Source organism: Magnolia sinica, chromosome 18, assembly GCF_029962835.1.
Source record: "Magnolia sinica isolate HGM2019 chromosome 18, MsV1, whole genome shotgun sequence".
NCBI lineage: Eukaryota > Viridiplantae > Streptophyta > Magnoliopsida > Magnoliales > Magnoliaceae > Magnolia > Magnolia sinica.
In genome coordinates, this window is record NC_080590.1 from 32,386,029 (window position 1) to 32,404,194 (window position 18,166).

General features: G+C 40.2%; 1 protein-coding gene across 4 annotated transcripts in view; it reads left to right on the plus strand.

Annotated features, from left to right (window-relative positions):
• The window catches only part of LOC131232500 (GPI-anchor transamidase), a 34,426-nt gene that overhangs the window by 14,677 nt on the left and 1,583 nt on the right, over positions 1 to 18,166 (plus strand). For 2 of the 4 annotated variants that reach the window (XM_058228776.1, XM_058228773.1), the window contains exons 3-8: positions 65 to 209; positions 1,443 to 1,672; positions 2,173 to 2,230; positions 4,760 to 4,837; positions 4,973 to 5,061; positions 12,567 to 12,648. In XM_058228776.1, coding sequence (XP_058084759.1) covers positions 65 to 209; positions 1,443 to 1,672; positions 2,173 to 2,230; positions 4,760 to 4,837; positions 4,973 to 5,061; positions 12,567 to 12,648 — 682 coding nt within the window. The remainder of the gene's footprint in view (positions 1 to 64; positions 210 to 1,442; positions 1,673 to 2,172; positions 2,231 to 4,759; positions 4,838 to 4,972; positions 5,062 to 12,566; positions 12,649 to 18,166) is intronic. The other 2 variants (XM_058228774.1, XM_058228775.1) reach the window with 1 other exon arrangement.

Below are 18,166 nucleotides of genomic sequence, written 5' to 3' on the forward strand. Positions count from 1 at the left end.
TAGAACTCATTAGCTTTTTGGTTTTATAGAGATTGTTCAGGTAATTATTGTTTTGTTTTACCAGGACAGTAAAACGGCTTGGAATTCCTGATGAAAGGATAATACTTATGTTGGCAGACGATATGGCTTGCAATGCTAGGAACAATTACCCTGCCCAGGTTTTCAACAATGAAAATCATCGGCTGAACTTATATGGGGATAATGTTGAGGTTGGTCTTGTAACCAATTCTTTTAGATTTTTCAATCCCAATCTTGATATTTTACTAGTGGCATCGTGATCTGCTTAGGAATGACTCAATGCCACTCCAACCAAGCTTATCCAGGAGCATACTATCGGGCTCAGCTCCTCATCATTAATATTCCTCCACAGTTTTAATAGATCTCTCAATAAGTTCATTACAATCCTTAAGTCTCATAGGGTGACACCCGAAAGCCATATGTTGAGTTTTTTGCCAATTGGTGCAACAAGTGTTTTCAGTGTCTGTTGGAATTTCTATCGATCATTCATGTTGTGTCAATGATTGTGGCCCACCTATTTATTTGATGGGACTGATTATTCAGTGACACCCTTTCAATTCATGGTGCTTTGTGTGGATGGTTTGGATCTTACACTCATGTGAGACATGCACACATGCGGAGGAGGCCATGAATCATGGCCTCTGCCAAATGATTTTTTCGGGAACACTGGGCGGCTCTTTTTTATGGCATGTGAGCTGTGAGTGCAGAAATGAAACGAGCCCATTTTTGGATATCATCCAACGCGCCCTTAATCTTTTAATCCTTGCAAGGAGACAGCAAAGTTATTCTCCCGCCGGAACATTAAAGATATTTCTTATTCAAAAAATCACAAGTTTATCAAATGAAGAAAAGATTACAACCATGGCAAGGCAGAGATTACCGCATGTTTAGATAGGGGCAAATTATCCCTGCTCTTTAAAGAATTCATCTTTCTTCCATTATTATCGAAGAAAATGGTATCCCACCAGGTTGATGGATCATTACCCCCAACGCAAGGAGGGATTGGACTACGATGTTGGTTGGGTAGCCCGAAAATTGGATGGTTAACTAAAACAAGAGCAACAGTTCACATTCAGCAGCCAAAACTGGCACCAATTTGATGACCGTAGTTGTTCAGTCAATATGATTTTTGGCCTATGAGTCTATGACCCATCCACCTGGTGGCCCACCAAATCACTGGTTCTGATCATCATACATGTTTGCTATGTGTATGATGAGGATGGAACTTCATAGAACTCCTATCAAGCATGCATCATAATAGCATTTCTCTTGATTACAAATTAAAGAAAAAAGAGAACGGTAATGAAACATATTGTATGATTACTAGCCATACATTATGTTGTCACCTTTTCAACTGCTGTGAAAGGAAATTTCTACCCAAGGACCTCTTATATCCAAGTTATTCACACTTTTTGATTCTTTAGGTTGATTATCGAGGTTATGAAGTGACAGTCGAAAATTTTTTGCGGGTTTTGACTGGTCGCCATGAGACTGCTGTTCCGAGATCGAAGCGTCTTTTAAGTGATGAAGGAAGCCACATCCTTCTATACATGACTGGGCATGGAGGAGATGAATTTCTAAAATTCCAGGACAATGAAGAGCTTCAAAGTCGCGATTTAGCTGATGTTGTGAAGCAAATGAAAGAGAAGCGTAGGTGCGAATTTGTAATTGCGTGTTTGTTGTGACTTTTTGCTTTTGCATTTTTCTTGTTGATATTCAGTCATTCATTTGAAGCGGAATTCAAATTATGCATTTTTGACTTTTAAACTCTTCATACATGATAATTTCTCTGGAAGACTGAGTTGCTCATTTCAAAGAAATAAAATCTGATTGATTGGTAACTATTTGCATATTTTATAGAAGAATGCATCCTCTTGACTGTAATGTGCATGGTATTCAAAAGCGGTTATGTTATGGCCGTAATGGCCGTTACATTACTGTGGAAATGGTGACTGTTACACGATAGGGGGCTGTAAATTTTTAAAACGGCCTGTAACATGCCAATACAGGGCCATGATGGATCAATACATTATTTTCCTTTAAAAGAGATTTCAACCATTACAGGGGCATAAGGCCAGTCGTTACGGCCACCATTACCATCATTGAATACTAACCTTGGTAATGTGTACTGAATGTTGTCTCTTATATTTTTAGATTCAAGGAGCTGCTGATAATGGTAGACACTTGTCAAGCTGCTACTCTCTTTTCCCAGGTTTGTTGCTTGTTACAATATATATATATATATATGTGTGTGTGTGTGCGCGCGCGCGCGCACGCATGCATGTATGTGTGTGTGTGTTTGGGCTTATATTCAGTCGCCAATTTTCAGTATCTTTATAAATTATATGATTATGAACTGGGGGGAATGATCCAATACAATGGTTTCATAGTGTGTGTGTGTGTGTGTGTGTGTGTGAGCGCATGCATGTATGTGTGTGTATGTTTGGGCTTATATTCAGTCGCCAATTTTCAGTATCTTTATAAATTATATGATTATGAACTGGGGGGAATGATCCAATACAATGGTTTCATAGGAACTCCCATAGGACCTACATCCCACTGTACAAGTGCAGAGGTGGATCAGGACCATCCATCTAGCAGACCCTAACGTAAGCCACACTTGAAAAACCACACCGTTCGGACATTTCTAGGATCGCTTTTCCTCATTTACTGATTGTAACCATCTTTTTTACTGTCCATGTTGGGGCCATAAATTTTGCGATGGTCAGTTCCAAGAACCCTGTAAAAGAGGAAGGTTGATGTCTGGTGGGCAGACAATCGCAAAACGTTTGCCAATCTACCATTTAAAAGCCAACCCCAAATTTTTGGGAGAAGGCTTCGATGATGGTGATGACTGTCCATTTTATGGCCACTGATTGGATGGCTAGGATATTCTGCTGATGTGGTTTTAAGATTGTTTCATCCCCAGTAGGTCTAATTGGATCGGTTGTCCTGATCCACCTTCCCCTCTGCCACATGTAAGTGGGAGGGAGGATTTATGGGCGTTCCCATGCAAACATTATCTTTCTCGTTTCCCAAACTAGGACAATGGTGTTGGTGAAGGGAGTTGTTAAGCTTGTCCTGAACATGATTGAGAGTGAAACTTGATTCATTTCATTGAGAGAGAATATATTCACCTCAATGAAAGTTTGCAGGGATTAACAAACCAAATATAGATATGAGAATATGGATGTAGTTGACTTAGGAATGAACAATGTATGATTCCAATAAAAAGGCTGGTAAAATTAGGTCAAGGATCTGAAATCTGAATTGTATCTATGTCCAATACTGAAATATATGGTGTAAAAGCCAGTCATGCTTTATCCATGCTACATCCATGTTCGATAGGCTACAAATTTTGATGCAGGACGTTGGTATTTTCCTTGATCACCTTGCTACTCTTCATTATGATGATCGACCTTGTGCTCATACTCACACAAAAGAACTGGCCAATAACTTCACCAAAGGGGTCTCAAAGCTTTGCCTAAATCTTCTTTGCGGGATAAGTTGGGAATTGATTTTCATTCATTTCCAGCTTCAGGACTTTTAAAAGTATAATCTTTTACTTATTTCTTTAGATTCTTTATTCCTTTCATTTACTACACAAGGGCATTATAGTCACTTTCTTGTATTATCTTATACAATTTACTTAATCAGAATGTTTCAAACATCCCATATGTAGAGGTCAATGATTAAAAAGTGATAGTTCTCTCAAAAAAGTGGAAACTCCTTGTCTTATTATTATTATTATTATTTTGGGAAATGGAAATGGGGCTTTTTGCAGAAAACCGTGGAAAGGAAAACTGATTTTCTCAGTTGCTTTTGCTTTTGGAAACGGTTGAAAACATCATGTCTGAGGAAATAGATTTCCTTTGCACGGATGAATCCTGTTTTCCACCAATCTAAACAGCTGCTAAGGTATTATCCCTTTACAACCCTTGAATAAGGGCAAGACTGAAGCCTGAAAAGTCACCTGCCCTTCCGTGGGGCCTTGTTGTTAAATGATCTGTTGTGGTGTTCCTTTCCACAGACTAACTGCAAGCAAAGGGAGTCATTGTAGCTGTCTCTTTCTTCTCCCCATGGATTCCCCAATTCCAGGCTTGAAAGAGAGCATCTACAGATCATGGCATTGACCACCTCTGACCAAATAGATCCAGGATGGATGTCCAGATTCAGGCAACAATTTGCAATGAATGAATGGATGCGCCATGGTATTCGCATTGCATAAAATGCAAGCATTTGTAATCTTCATCACCCTCATGCGAAAATGATCCATAATTAAAAGTTTATCATCGGTCACTAACCATCCAAATGCAAACTCTCTAGGGGGACCCGGGAAGCTCCAAACAGTAGCTGTTTGGGGTTTAAGACACCCCACTGCCCCTGCTAGAAGAAACTGATAGAATGACCTAACATAGAATTCCCTGACGAAGCTGGACTTTTATCAATCTGTGTTGTTGGAAGCTAACTAGAGGGGCTCCACCATTCTCAAAATAAATAAATAAATAAAAAGAAAAGAAAAAACTCTACAGTGTTTCCAGCTCCTTTCTTGTACATATAAATGTATGGCGTTCTTGAGTTTCATATTGGTGCTTTTGGCTGATTATAACTATGTAGATGCTGCATTCTCAGTACTACCATATGATTGGAAATTTTGGAAAGAAGCCAATACTATCTTCATGTTTTTTAACCTCAATCTGCTTGACAATTCTTATGTTTATTTTCCTTTTGAAAATTGCAGCTTCCTTCTCCGGGGGTTTTGGCCATTGGGAGTAGTATGAAAGGACAAAATTCATACTCTCATCATCTTGACTCTGATGTAAGAGCAGCTTTGCATGAGAATATCATATCATACCTCTTGATATTGGGCCTGCCAATTTCTCTTTATATTCACCTCCTGTGACTTCAGAGACTGGTTAAACTTTTAGATAATTTATTTGTTTCTTCCATGCAGGTCGGTGTCTCTGTTGTTGATCGTTTCACTTTCTACACCCTTGCCTTCTTTGAGCAGCTGAATATGTATGACAATGCCTCACTGAGCAGGTATGAATGTAATGTAGGCAATCTAAATATGTCTAATTTATTTCATTGTTTTGATATTATGGTTTAAAAAGAAGGACAAGTATTGCTTTGGGCTGTTATTTGGAAGTGTATATCTTTGTAGGAGCTTCCTACATTGGGATGGAAGTGTGGTACATGCATCCTTCAGATCCTCACGGTACCTGTGTAACCGTGTTAGATATGAAAAACCATGGGTGTGGGTTTGTCCATGTTGGACATGACTCATCCCTGAATATTGTATACTAGAGAATAATTGATATAAAAACATATATAAAAATTTACAAAAAAAATATGTTGAAAATAGTTTTGATTATAAAAACGATAGGTATCAACATATTTTGATACTAAAAATGCAAAATATTTATGTATAGTTGTGTACCTGTACCCTAAGCTTTGGGGGTCAACCCTGTTCGTCACCTAGACCCATGCCCCACACCCGACTAACATAGGTTGGAACACAATTGAGCAATGTGAGCTAAAAAATCTATTGATGAAATGAGACAGAAGGATTACAAAAACAAAACAGCAATTCAAATTCATGGAGTTAGAATAGGACTCGATCCCAAAAATGATAACAATATCACAAGAAAGAGAAGAATCATGATTGCAGAACTTAACCAATGACAAGTTACTACTTGATCACTCTTGACTAAGCTCATGATCTCTGGTAAACAACATAAAAACACAAGCATCCGTTTCCTTTTCCTTTTTCAACTGCCTGCTTCAGGCATCAACAAGTGAACAATGCTTTGTAGCTAGAAGCATCTACTATCCCTACTCGGTTTTTACCTAGTGAACCATGTGGGGGTTTACTTCCTATTCTAAGAGGAAACTAGGAAGGCCCCCCACCCCGAGTGTGCCCCTGCATCCCACAGGCCACCCTACTCGAACCTAGTGTGAAAATGCCCTCCGTATTAATCACCCCCAGTGAGGAGTCTCGAACACGAGACCTCCCATTCTGATACCAATTAATCCCTTTATCTCATAACCCATGCCCCAAATCCATGGGTTAGGTCCTCGGCCGAACCCCTCCTCGTGGGCCCGAAATCCATGGGTTCCGCCCTACACGAGCCACCCGCCTCACACGGGCCCCAAATCCATGGGTTCTGCGGGTCACCCACCCCGAGTGTGCCCCTGCATCCCACAGGCCACCCCACTCGAGCCCGGTGTGAAAATGCCCCATATTAATACCATTTTGAAATGCTCTTCATTTCTACATATCCTAAACATTGTTAATTTCTTTTCGAACCTAATGTACTAATTTCAACTTAAGTTGCTAGCATCCTTGGTCCTTCAAGAATATTCCATCTTTTCTTTGTAATAGTATGTGAAACCCTTCCTAAAGGACTAGACTACTTTTTCTCTAATTTCGTTGCAAAGAGTAAACTTATCTTCCCTCACAGGGGGTTGAGAAATGGTCAAGGCATTCATTGTGGAAAGATTGAAGAGGAGACACAAGATGCATGTGAGATCTGGGCCATTCATTAGGTCGGCACATCTCCCAAAAATCAGGCTGATCCACTCATCGTGTAGTCCATTCATGTACATTGAATATAAAACATTGGTTACTTTTGTTCTAGTTGTCCATTTCTCTTTTACAATGCCCACTTGATGAGTGGACCAGCTTGACTTTTGGGCAGGTTCACGGTGGACCCCTCCTAATGAATGGACCACATCTCTCACATGTGTGCCAAGTTGGGACATGTTGTGCATATCTCTTCAATCTTTCGTCGTGTGAGTCACCTTAGCATTTCTCTACAAAGCTACTTTTTCTTTTTCTTTTTTGTTTCTTTAATATATTTTTCTTTTGATAAGTAATGATATTTTATTCAAGGGAGCGAGCCTGTATTCGGGCCTTGAGTGCTTTGGAACCATTGAATCTGTCGGGAAAGACATCAGCTGGTGGAAAATTGGCGATCAGTCTTTTGGCCAAAGAGGATGAAGACGGTGGAGTGGAGGAGGAAAACGGTGGATGTTCGCAACAACGCATCAATCGCTCTGAACACAGAGATGGGAAAGAAGATATAGTGACAGAAGCAGAAGAGAGGAATGAAGAAAATATGGAGCCATGGACAAAGGTTCAAGGAAGAAGAAGGTGTCGGTTGCTATGAAGAAAATCCCAAATACTCTTCATGAGTACCCAACACTGTTCGTTGAAGGCTTTCTGGAAGGATGGTTACTGATCAACTTCGAGAGAGTTTTTAGCAAAGCAGGGAAAGTTATGGAGGTTGTGATTCCTTGATCTCGGAACTCCTCAGCTAAATTACCTTTTGCTTTTGTTAGAATGAGTTCAGAGACGGAAGTGGAGAGAGCAGTGACGTTACTAAATCAGGTTAGCTTTGGAGGTCATAAGCTAGTAGTGCAGAAGGCACGATATGGCCTGAAAGTGAAAAATAAAGAAGAAAAAAAATCAGAAAGGAGCAGAAACCAAAGGCTAATGGTGACAATAACTCTAGCAAAAATTTGAACCCTAATCAAGAAAGAAGAAAAGAGCATGTCGATGATGGAACCTTCTCATCTCTCAAGGTAGATGCAACTTCGGAAATGTAAGAGAGGAGATCATTCTGCAATGTGGTCACGTAGGGGAAAGGAGTGTTGGAAATTAGAAATCTCGAGCAAAAGGAAGAGGTTGTTTGTTGACGAGAGGCAAAGATAGCCAATCAGTGATGGGTTATGTAGAGATATCCTATTGCTTGTCGGTGAGAGGCGACCATAGCCAATTGGTGATGGATTATGCAGAGAAAACCCCTTGCTTGTTGACAAGGGGTGACCTAGTTGAGACAGAATTGCGGCAGGCCGCCAGATTCGTCAATGGCGTACATGTGGCCCCTGTGGAAACAGAGAACCAACCCAATACTTCTGAAGTGGGCGAGCAGCATCTTGTAAACGAGCGGGATTTCATCAAACACTGAGGAGACAGGAATGATAGTGGCATTAGTAGAAAAGGAAGCGGATAAAGAGTTCGTGAACATTCTAGAAGATGTAAAGCCAGTGTTGCAGGAGTTGAAGACAATTGTGCTCGCCGAACTTCCTGATGAATTGTCTCCTGTGCAGGAGATTGGTTTTTCTTAGTTTGAGTTTGTCTCTAACAACACGAAGAATCAATCTACCGACTAGGCCCAATTTGAGGTTGTATGCCCGAGTTCTTAAACCTGCACTCGACTTGTTTCCATTGCCTAAACTATTTGAAATGAGTGTTGCAGCAAAAAATATGGCAATTCAGGAAGTAACTATTCATGCTGATGTCCAGGAGAAATCAGAGAAGTCCACTGCAAATTACAAGGAAGATGCTAATGAATGTCAACACCCGAAGTTGAATACATATCGTGAACCAAGTCCGTTGAAGAACTCGAGGAAGTTGAACACGTATTGTGAACCAAACTCGAGGACGAGTTTTTTTTTTTTTTCAAGTGGAGGGGTCTGATGTAGGACATGGATCAAGCACGTTCCTAACACACATGAATCAGAAGAAGCCCAAGGAGAAATCGACAAAATTCAGAACAGTTCGACCAGTAGATAGGTCAAAATTCCGCCAGAAGTTCCAAACTGGTTTTGAGAATTTTCTCTCGTGGATTCGAGAGTGCCTTGTGGATTCAAGGCGTTTATCGATTGAGGAAGACGGTGATTGACCTCATTATGTCCTTCCCTGCGTCACTATCAGTTGAAGGTTTTTTGAAAAAAAATAAAATTAGAGAATGGTGTCTTTCCTTTTAGGCGGAAGGTTATGTAGGTTTTTGGCTATCCCAGAAGTTAAAAATGCTAAAAAAGAAGTTGGTTTGAAAAAAGGAGGTTTGGAAGATTCGCAAAGAGGAATCAATGAAATTGCTTGAAGATATTCAAGCACTTGATATTAAGGAAGAGCGTGGAAGTTGTCAGAGGAGGAGAGGTGTTGGAGGGAAGTGTTTAGGGCAAAATATAATGCAAGGTTGAGAGAGGAGGAGATCAAATGGAGGCAACAATCTTGGGCAGTTTGGTTGAAAGAGGGAGAGATAAGAACACGAAGTTCTTCCATGCTATGGCTAGTGCACAGGCCCGCGTTAATAAAGTAACAAGTTTAGTAGTGGAAGGGGTAAGAATTGAAGGCAAGGATAAAGTATGTTTAGCAATTGTGAAGTTCTATAAAGAGTTGCTTTGAAAGGAAGAATGTTTGATACCTTTTCTTGATAACATCTCTTTTGCCTCTTTATCCGGCGTTAGCGGATTTGTTAGAAAGACCAATTTTAGAGGAGGAAATAAAAAAGGCAGTATCAGTGCTAGGGAAGGACAAGGCGACAAGGCTCCTAGTCTGGATGGCTTCCCTCTCTTTTTTCCAAAAATTTTAGGACAATTAAACTTGGCTTGGCTAGCTTCGTCCAAGAGTTTTTTTATTCGAGTCATTTAGCTACAGAATTTGGGGCAACTTTTATCACTTTAATCCTTAAAAAAGCAGCGGAAGAAAACTAAAAGGATTATAGGCCAATCAATCTTCTAGGGGGTCCGTATAAGATATTGGCAAAGATATTGGCTTCCAGATTCAGAATGGTTATTAGCAAGGTAATTTCTAAAGCTCAAGGGGTTTTTGTGAAAGGCAGACAAATAATCGATAGTGCCCTTATAGCACATGAATGCATTGACTCTTGCAAAAGGAGTGGAAAGAAGGGTATTGTTTGTAAGCTGGATATTGAAAAGGCATATGATCACATGGACTGGAATTTCCCTGATTATATGTTCAAGCTTTTGGGGTGTAGGAGAAATGGAGGAATTGAGTGTGTATTTGATCGGCAAAATATTCGGTCCTAGTAAATTACATCCTTTAGAGGATTGCGACAAGGTGACCCGTCATCTCCTTTATTTGTGATGGTAATGGAGGCTTTTAGAAGGATTATAAACCAAGGGATATTAACGGGCTTGGTGGAGGGTTTCAGAGTGGATAACTTAGATTTTCAAATTTCATATCTTCATTATGTGGATGACATGTTGTTGTTATGTGAGGCGGACAATAAGAAAGTCGATAATATTTGTATAATTATAACTTGTTTTGAGGCCATTTCAAGACTAAAAATCAATGTTGGTAAAAGTGAATTGTTGGGGGTGGGTCTTTTTAAGGAGGAAATCAAGGCTTATGTGGCTTGTTTTGAATGTAGGGCAAGCTCTTTCCCATCCTCATACCTGGGGCTTCCCGTATGCATTGGGAAGTCGGCTAAACATTTATGGGATAAAGTGATCGGAAGATTTGAAAGAAGACTTTCATCTTAGAGGGGAAGGCGCCTATCCTTGGGAGGGAGGTTGACTTTGATTAAGTCGGCAATGTCAAATCTACCAATTTATTTCATGTCTACATTTAAATGCCGAAAATCAGTTGTGGCCAAGTTAGAAAAGATCATGCAGGATTTTCTTTGGCAAGATTCGGAAGATAATCATAAATTTCATATGTTAAAATGGAAAGAAGTGTGTAAACCGTTGGCTCAGGGGGGGTGCACAATTGCGCGATCTGGAGGTAATGAATAGGGCACTCTTGGGAAAGTGGGTTTGGAGATTCGGGGTAAAGCCGTAGAGGAAGATAGTTTGTGGAAAGAGGTATTGGGTAGAAAACATGGTGTTGAAGAAGGAGGTAGGTGGATAAAACTATCTTCACTGTATAGGGCATCCTCGTTATGGAAGTGGGTGAATTCTTTCAAAGAGAAGGTTTGGGAAAATGTGGGATTCTCACTCAGGAACGACAAGAAGATTCGCTTTTGGGAAGATTTGTAGGTTGGGAATAAAAAATTATCTTATTTCCTCGATTAGCAGGCATAGCCATAGAGCCCCATATTCTAGTAGAGGGGTGCTTTACCGTTCGGGGTGAGGCAATTATATGAGTTCCTCCTTGCAGAAGAAATCTTAATGATGAGGAGATGGAGGAGTTTTTTAAGCTTCTGGAGCTCTTGTCAAGTTAGCATCCACTATCCTCAGAGGAAGATACTTTGGCATGGCTTATCAAAAAATCGGGACAGTTCTCAATAAGTCTTTTTATAAGAAACTAGCCGGGGGGCATGCTGAGTAGGTTGAATGCTTCACAAATTATGTTTGGCATTATGGAGCTCCATCCAAGGTAGCGGCATTTACTTGGTTGGTGGGTAGAAAGAAGGTTCTTATAATTGACAATCTTCGAAGGCATGGCATGATAATCCCAAATGTGTGCTTATTATGTTATAACAACGAGGAGTCGGTCGATCATTTATTTATCCATTGTTCTTTGCATCAAAGATTTGGATTGGTCTTCTCATTCTTTTTGAAGTCTCATGGGTTCATCCAAGTTCAGTAGATCACTTTCTTTCGGCTTGGCATGAAGGGGGGGAAAATAAAGTTGGGAAGCGAATTTGGCATCTATGTTTATTAGCAGGTCTTTGGGGTATTTGGATGGAGAGAAATAGCCAGTGTTTCAAAAATCGTAGGGGTTGTCTACTAGAAGCTTTCAATAGGGCAAAACAAAATGTTATAGAATGAGCACATGCAACTAATATTCTGGGTGCTGATTAGTTTCCAGTTAGTTGGTTAGAGTTGTAAAGCTTTTCGTTTCGTTTTGTTTTCCTTCTTTGTATTCTTTGGCTATTGGCCTTTTCTTTTAATAACGTTATATTATCGCTTAAAAATGATATTTTATTTTAAAAATAAAGGGCATAGAAAAATAAGCCCCAAATTACAGCAAATTAGACCAAAAAACTAGGGTTTCCCAAGATACATTATCAAGAGACTTGAGCAATTGAGCCCAAGCCATTACATCCAACTTTGCCTTTTGGAACAGCTCGTCTAGAAGCCGCTTACTGTTGCAAAAATATCTCGAATTATGTTCCGCCCCAATTGACCATAATCCAGCAAGAAGAGAAAGCTTCCACAATTTGCTCCCCTTACAACCCACTTTGCTTCGACGCCATGCTAGGAAGGACCTAATTGATGCTGGCATCACCAAACATTGTTGTAATAGATCAAAGAAGAGTTCCCACACAGCTCTAGCAAAGATACAATGTAAAAAACAGATGATCCACGGACTTTGCATATTGAATAACCATGTGTCATTTTTGCTAGTTATCCACCGTACGAACCCTACTCCTCCCTGCCATCTGAGCACACACAATCACCCCTGGGAGGCTCCCCATGCGAGCAAGTGAATTCCGTTGGGCCCATAAACTCCAACTTGGGCTACGAGATGACCAAAGTTCCATTCTTCAAAATCATTTTTCTTAAAAAAAGGTTTCTTTGAAAATCATTTTGATTTCTTCTTCTCTGGAGGAGGAGAAGAATGCAAGAATAGTGCAATACGATGCGCTCCTACAATGGCCAGTTTGAACACCACTAGATCAATATTGTTCTATGGTGGTGATTTATAACATCTTTTTTTCATCTTTCAATATCCCATTTTATCGTGTACATGGTTGTTTATGTTCTGTTTTCTTTGTCGTTCCATAATAATGAAGCATTATCTCTCCTCAAGTATGACCTTTTGTTTACTGATTTATGGATGTTGACAGTCTTTTCAATTCGTACAATCCAAGCATGTTGATGTCAAGTGCATATTACCGAACAGATCTATATCCACGACCTTTGGACAAGGTATGGTTTGGATGTACCTATATATATATATATATATATATATATATATATATATATATATATTTCTTTCTGTTTTGAAGAATGGGAATGGTAATTCTATTTCTGTGGGATTCTTTGAAGCATTTTATGCCCGCTGATTTGGAACTGCAAAATATGGATGAAAAGCAAATATGACAAAAACATTACACTGATATTTTTATGAATCATTGCATGTGGGGACCCCATGAAGCATATTGGCTTAATCATTGCCTAGCTTTTGTGCTTTTCATGACCTATCAGCAAAACCTTTGGCTTTTATTATGTTGCTGGATGACATTTTTGTCACGGTACCTCTTCTAGTATGGGTCAATCAGTCTGTTTGGTGCGTGTCATAGCGCAGTGTGGATAGTGTTCACTTGGATATGGTTATTCCATAATGATTACAGCTATGATGACAATGGATATCTGGTGTTTGGCAGTGTTACTACCTATTGGTATAACCTTTCAACAACAACAACAACAAAACTACCAATTGTTATAAGCCTGTGTGCATAGTGCTATATGATGTTTTTTTTTTTAACACACGCACACACACCCCACACGCACGCCGCGGGATTTCACCACTAGTGGGTACTCGAACCCTTGACCCGGTGTTGAAACTCCTGGGAGTCTACCACCCGGGTAAGAGTGATGACATGAAGTAGCATGTCATATACACACCACACACTCCAATATTGTACACATGTATGAGATCTGATCCATGTAACAAGTGGGGCTCCATCAACAGTTATGGATTTGGACAGTTTGGATTGCCGTACAATTGTGTCATGTGTGTAGTTGGAACCAAGTAGCCCACCATCCACCATTGATCAAGTGATTTGGACGGTCTAGATTGTTGTAAAACTATCGTGTGTGTATGGTTAAAACCAAGTGGCCTACCATCCATGATTGAGTTTGCAATTTGGATAGTCCAGAATGTGTACAGCTACACCATGTGGCCCACCATCCAAGGTTGAGTCAGCGATTTGGAGAGTCGGGGTTTTCCTGCAACTATATCATGTGTATGGTTGAAACAAAGTGGCCTAGCATCTAAAGTTGAGTCGAAGATTTTGACGGTTTGAATTGTCTCACAATTATGCCATGTGTCCTGTTGAAACCAAGTGGCCCACCATCCATAGTTGAGTGAGTGATTTAGATAGTGCGGATTGCCATAAAACCATGCCATGTGTGCGGTAGAAACCAAGTGTACCACCATCCACAATCGAGTCAGTAATTTCAACTGTATGGTTTACCATAGAATTATGCCACCATGTGTACAGTTTAAACCAAGTAGCACACCATTTATAGCTGAATCATCAAATTGGATGGTATATGGATTGTTATGCAAGACAATTCCAAAAAATTCCACTTGGTTCAGTGGTCCAAAGTCTGCAATGTCACCAATCAGGGAAGGGTCGGGATCAAAGATCTCAAGAAGATGAACAGAGCTCTCCTTGGGAAATGGATCTGGAGACTCGGTTCTGAGGACGATTCCCTTTGGAACAAAATCATAGGCAAGTATGGTAAGTCGATTGGTGGATGGTGGACGAAAGAGTCGCCGTGCTACAGGGCCTCTGCCCTTTGGAAGGGGATTCTCTCCATCTCCAAGGATGTCTTACCTGCCATCGGCTTCAACCTTGGCAACGAGACCAAGATTCGGTTTTGGTCCGACGTCTGGGTGCGTGCGGTCCCCCTCAAATCTGATTTCCCGAACATATTTCGCCTCGTCCACAACCGCGACGCTCTCGTTGCCGACTGTTTCTCTCTCTCGGACAATAAGATAGTGTGGAAAGTAGACTGCAGGAGGAACCTTCAGGATTGGGAATTTGAAGAGTATGTGGGCCTTCTCGAGCGTAGATATGGGTGCACGCCCAACATTCACGACCTAGACAAGTTGTACTGGAAGGCAGATAAATCAGGTAGCTTTTCAGTCAAATCCCTCCACCATCAATTGATCCACGAACCCGTGCCTCCGCTGATTCACCCTCCTTTTAAGTTCTGGAAATATTCAGTCCCCCCCAAACATGCAACTTTCGCTTGGTTGGTAGGGGCCAAAAAGATCCTTACGGTCGATAATCTGAGGAAAAGGGGGATGCCCATCATCAATATATGTCTCTATTGCATGAAAAATGAAGAATCCGTCAACCATCTCCTGCTGTTATGCCCATTTATTTCTTCAATTTGGTCAGAATTCCTCTCAAGGTTCAATCTTATGTGGTGCCTTCCTGGTTCGGTCAATATCCTCCTCAACGCGTGGCACAGGGTTAGCATCGGCAAGGTCAGGACGCGGATTTGGCGCATGGAAATCATCGTCATTTAGTGGTTGGCATGGGAGGAAAGAAACAATAGATGCTTTAGAGACATTTCCAACTTGGCTTCGGCTATCGCCAGCAAGGCTAAGCATCTTTTGATCGAGCGGGCAGTCTATGTAGTATGCATGAAAGATGTAGATTTTCTTTTTCTTGGCGTGTAGTGGTTGACCACCTCCTCGACGTTCTCCCTATCCTCCTATCTTTGTATCTTCCCCTCCCCTTTCTAATATATTCTTAGTTATCTTTCAAAAAAAAAAAAAAAACTATGTAGTATAAAGAGTCTCAACCATGTAAACATTTTTAAATGGTGCAAACTAACACGAGTTCCCTTCTGCATTTTCTTGCATGGAAATGGTTTTTTTTCAAAATTTTCTTGGAATCTAGTTATTTGGATAATGCCACAATTATAGCTTTTAAAAAATTGTTAGAGTATATTAGGGTGATCTTTTAGATCAGGATAGTTTGACATTTGTTAAGATCTCTCTCTCTCTCTCTCTCTCTACACAAAAGTCGTACTACCATTGTCCTCACTCTCTCTGCACAAAAGTCGTACTACCATCGTCCTCTCTCTCTCTCTCTCTCTCTCTCTCTCTCTCTCTCTCTCTCTCTCTCTGCACAAAAGTCGTACTACCATCGCCTTCATAGTTAAGCCCATTGTATCTGACGTTGTCCTGTTGTCCCATAGCCTCATCATTGCTACCCTGCCAAAAGTCCATTTGCGAACCCTGACCAATACCTTCTCCAAACCCATTTGGAAACCCCAACACATTAAAACCACTATGGCCACCAGCGGATTTGGAATTGATTAGCCACAACAACCTTTAAAACCTTCCAACAACTAGGCGTGTTTCATTGTCCGGCTGCGTTCCAACATCTCCATCATCTCTGGTGTAGCTCAAACAATTAGAAATCCATCTCGCACCCAAGTCGGAAACCCAAATTGATCAATCTTGTACTTTCAACTGCTCCGGCAGCCATCTCATACCGAAAATCCCACATGAGGCAACTGGAAATCTAGTAGCCATCCTAGGTCTTCTTCTCCATCTACTCTGGCATCTCGCTTTGACTAGGCTTCATCCATATATAGACCATCACCGTAGTCTTTCATCTTCTTTGGTTCTCTGTCATTCCTCGTCTAGCAACCCATAGCTCTAATTCGTTGCCTTGTTCGATCAAATCGGATGTCAGCCTCTATTCTCTTCCAAGACTTGTTTGTCCAGATGTGGCGTCATCACTCCCTCTCCAACCCAAAATCGGCCATTACAATCTGTACCATTGTCATAGTTTCCAGATTCGGCGTCTGTCGGTGCAGGTCTTGACCAAATCCGCCCAAATCCAAAGAAGGACGGATGACGACAATGATGATGATGGAGATGGTGGACCTTTCGAATCTTCCTCCCTTTAAAATCATGTTCTTGATTAGATCCGTCCATGAGATCTTCTCTTCCTGTCACTCTCTTTCGTGTTGTCGGATCCAATTAGCTTTCCCGTCATCTGTGTTTGAAATTTTTTCTTGGATTTTTAATTTGTACAAGTAGTGTTGGAACCTTTCCCCTCCACTATCTCGCCGTCAACGGATTTGTTCTGTCTAGCAATGAAATAGACAAGTTGTTACTTTTTTCCCCCTCATCTGGGCTATTGTTTTTAATCCATTTTTTTGTTTTTTGTTTTTTATCTAGGTCGTTGACCCTTGATTCAGTGAACCAAAGATTGCACCTATTTTTTTTGTACCAGGCCTTTTGACAAGATGTGTTTTTCATTTGTGTTGAGAGTATGGATTGAACTTGTTTCTGTGCCGGGCGTATGGACTGGACCTGTTCCTGTGCTGGGCTTTTGGACTGGACTTATTTTTGTGCCAGGTGTATGGAACGGCCTTGTTTCTTTGTTGAGCATTTGGATTAGACCTATTTCCTCTTTGTTGTCAAAACATCCAAAGCCAACGTAAAAGTAATGGTTGAACTGCTAGCTACCGGAAGTGTAATGGATGAAATCTTGGCCGCCGGAAGTGCCACTAGGCTGTTTACCAATCTTTGGAAGTGCCAGTGGTTCAGATCCTAGAAGCCATAAAAAATGGCTGCTTACCTCATGCTATATGTCGTTTCGTCTTCTCATGCTACAATTGCATTTTTCTTTTGTTTTTTAATAAATGTTCATCGTACCTTTCAAACTGAAGTTACTCCTTTTAGAGCACATTGAGTTTGAGGAGGATATTAAAGTAGATTAGAATACTCTTTTTTAGATTAGGATAATTCCTTATTTGTCAAGATGTGTATCTGTTAAGATCTCTCACAAATCTTCAATCTCGACTGTATATTCATGTTATTCTCAGTGAAATAAGCAAGTTACAGTTTTCCCGGTGTACTCTCCTTTGGTTTAGTTAGAAAGAGAGAGAGAGGTTACAATGACTTGAGCCAAGTGTTTTAAATAGTGGTAGCGTGAACATTCAGCCCTCTGTAATGTGTAGCGTGAGTTACACGATACTTCTATTTTTTAATTTAAAAATAGAAAAAACATCATAAATAGTAAGGGAAAAAAAAAGTAAAAATAAAAAATGCCTAAAAGATGATTTATTTTTCAAGTATAAGCATGTTCAAAAAAGTTATTAATTATCACTCGTCAAAAGACAATCCAGATATATGAAGTTATAAACCAAATCAAATAATTATCACATCAACAACTTTCTAAGCAAAGCACTTTAATTAAGTCTAATTGAAACTACAAGTCACAACTCACAGTTATGAAAAGGAAATAAAAATCCCACAAGTTAAAAGTATCAAGTACAATACAGATCTCATCAATACAAAGAGAGGTTTTCAAAAACTCTCTTTTGAAACTCCTTTTTCTTTTAAGTTTAGTTTTAAAGGTTTTTTAATGTGTGAGTTTCACACCAACTTTAACAAAGGATCACCGCCATTTTAAGTGAAAATAAACAAAGAAAGGTTTGATTTTAACTTTACATTTTAAGTTTTTCATAATGTGAGTTTTTCACCATTTTTAACAAACAAAGCTAAATAAAAAAACCATTATAGCGTATGCTACAAACGCTACACCCTACATAGTTGTAGCGTACACTACAAGGGATTTACGCTATTTAGCTATGCTATGTAGCGCTACACTACGTAGTGTACACTACGAGCACTATTTGAAACACTGACTGAGCCCAAGCCTGGCTTGGAGTGATATCCCAC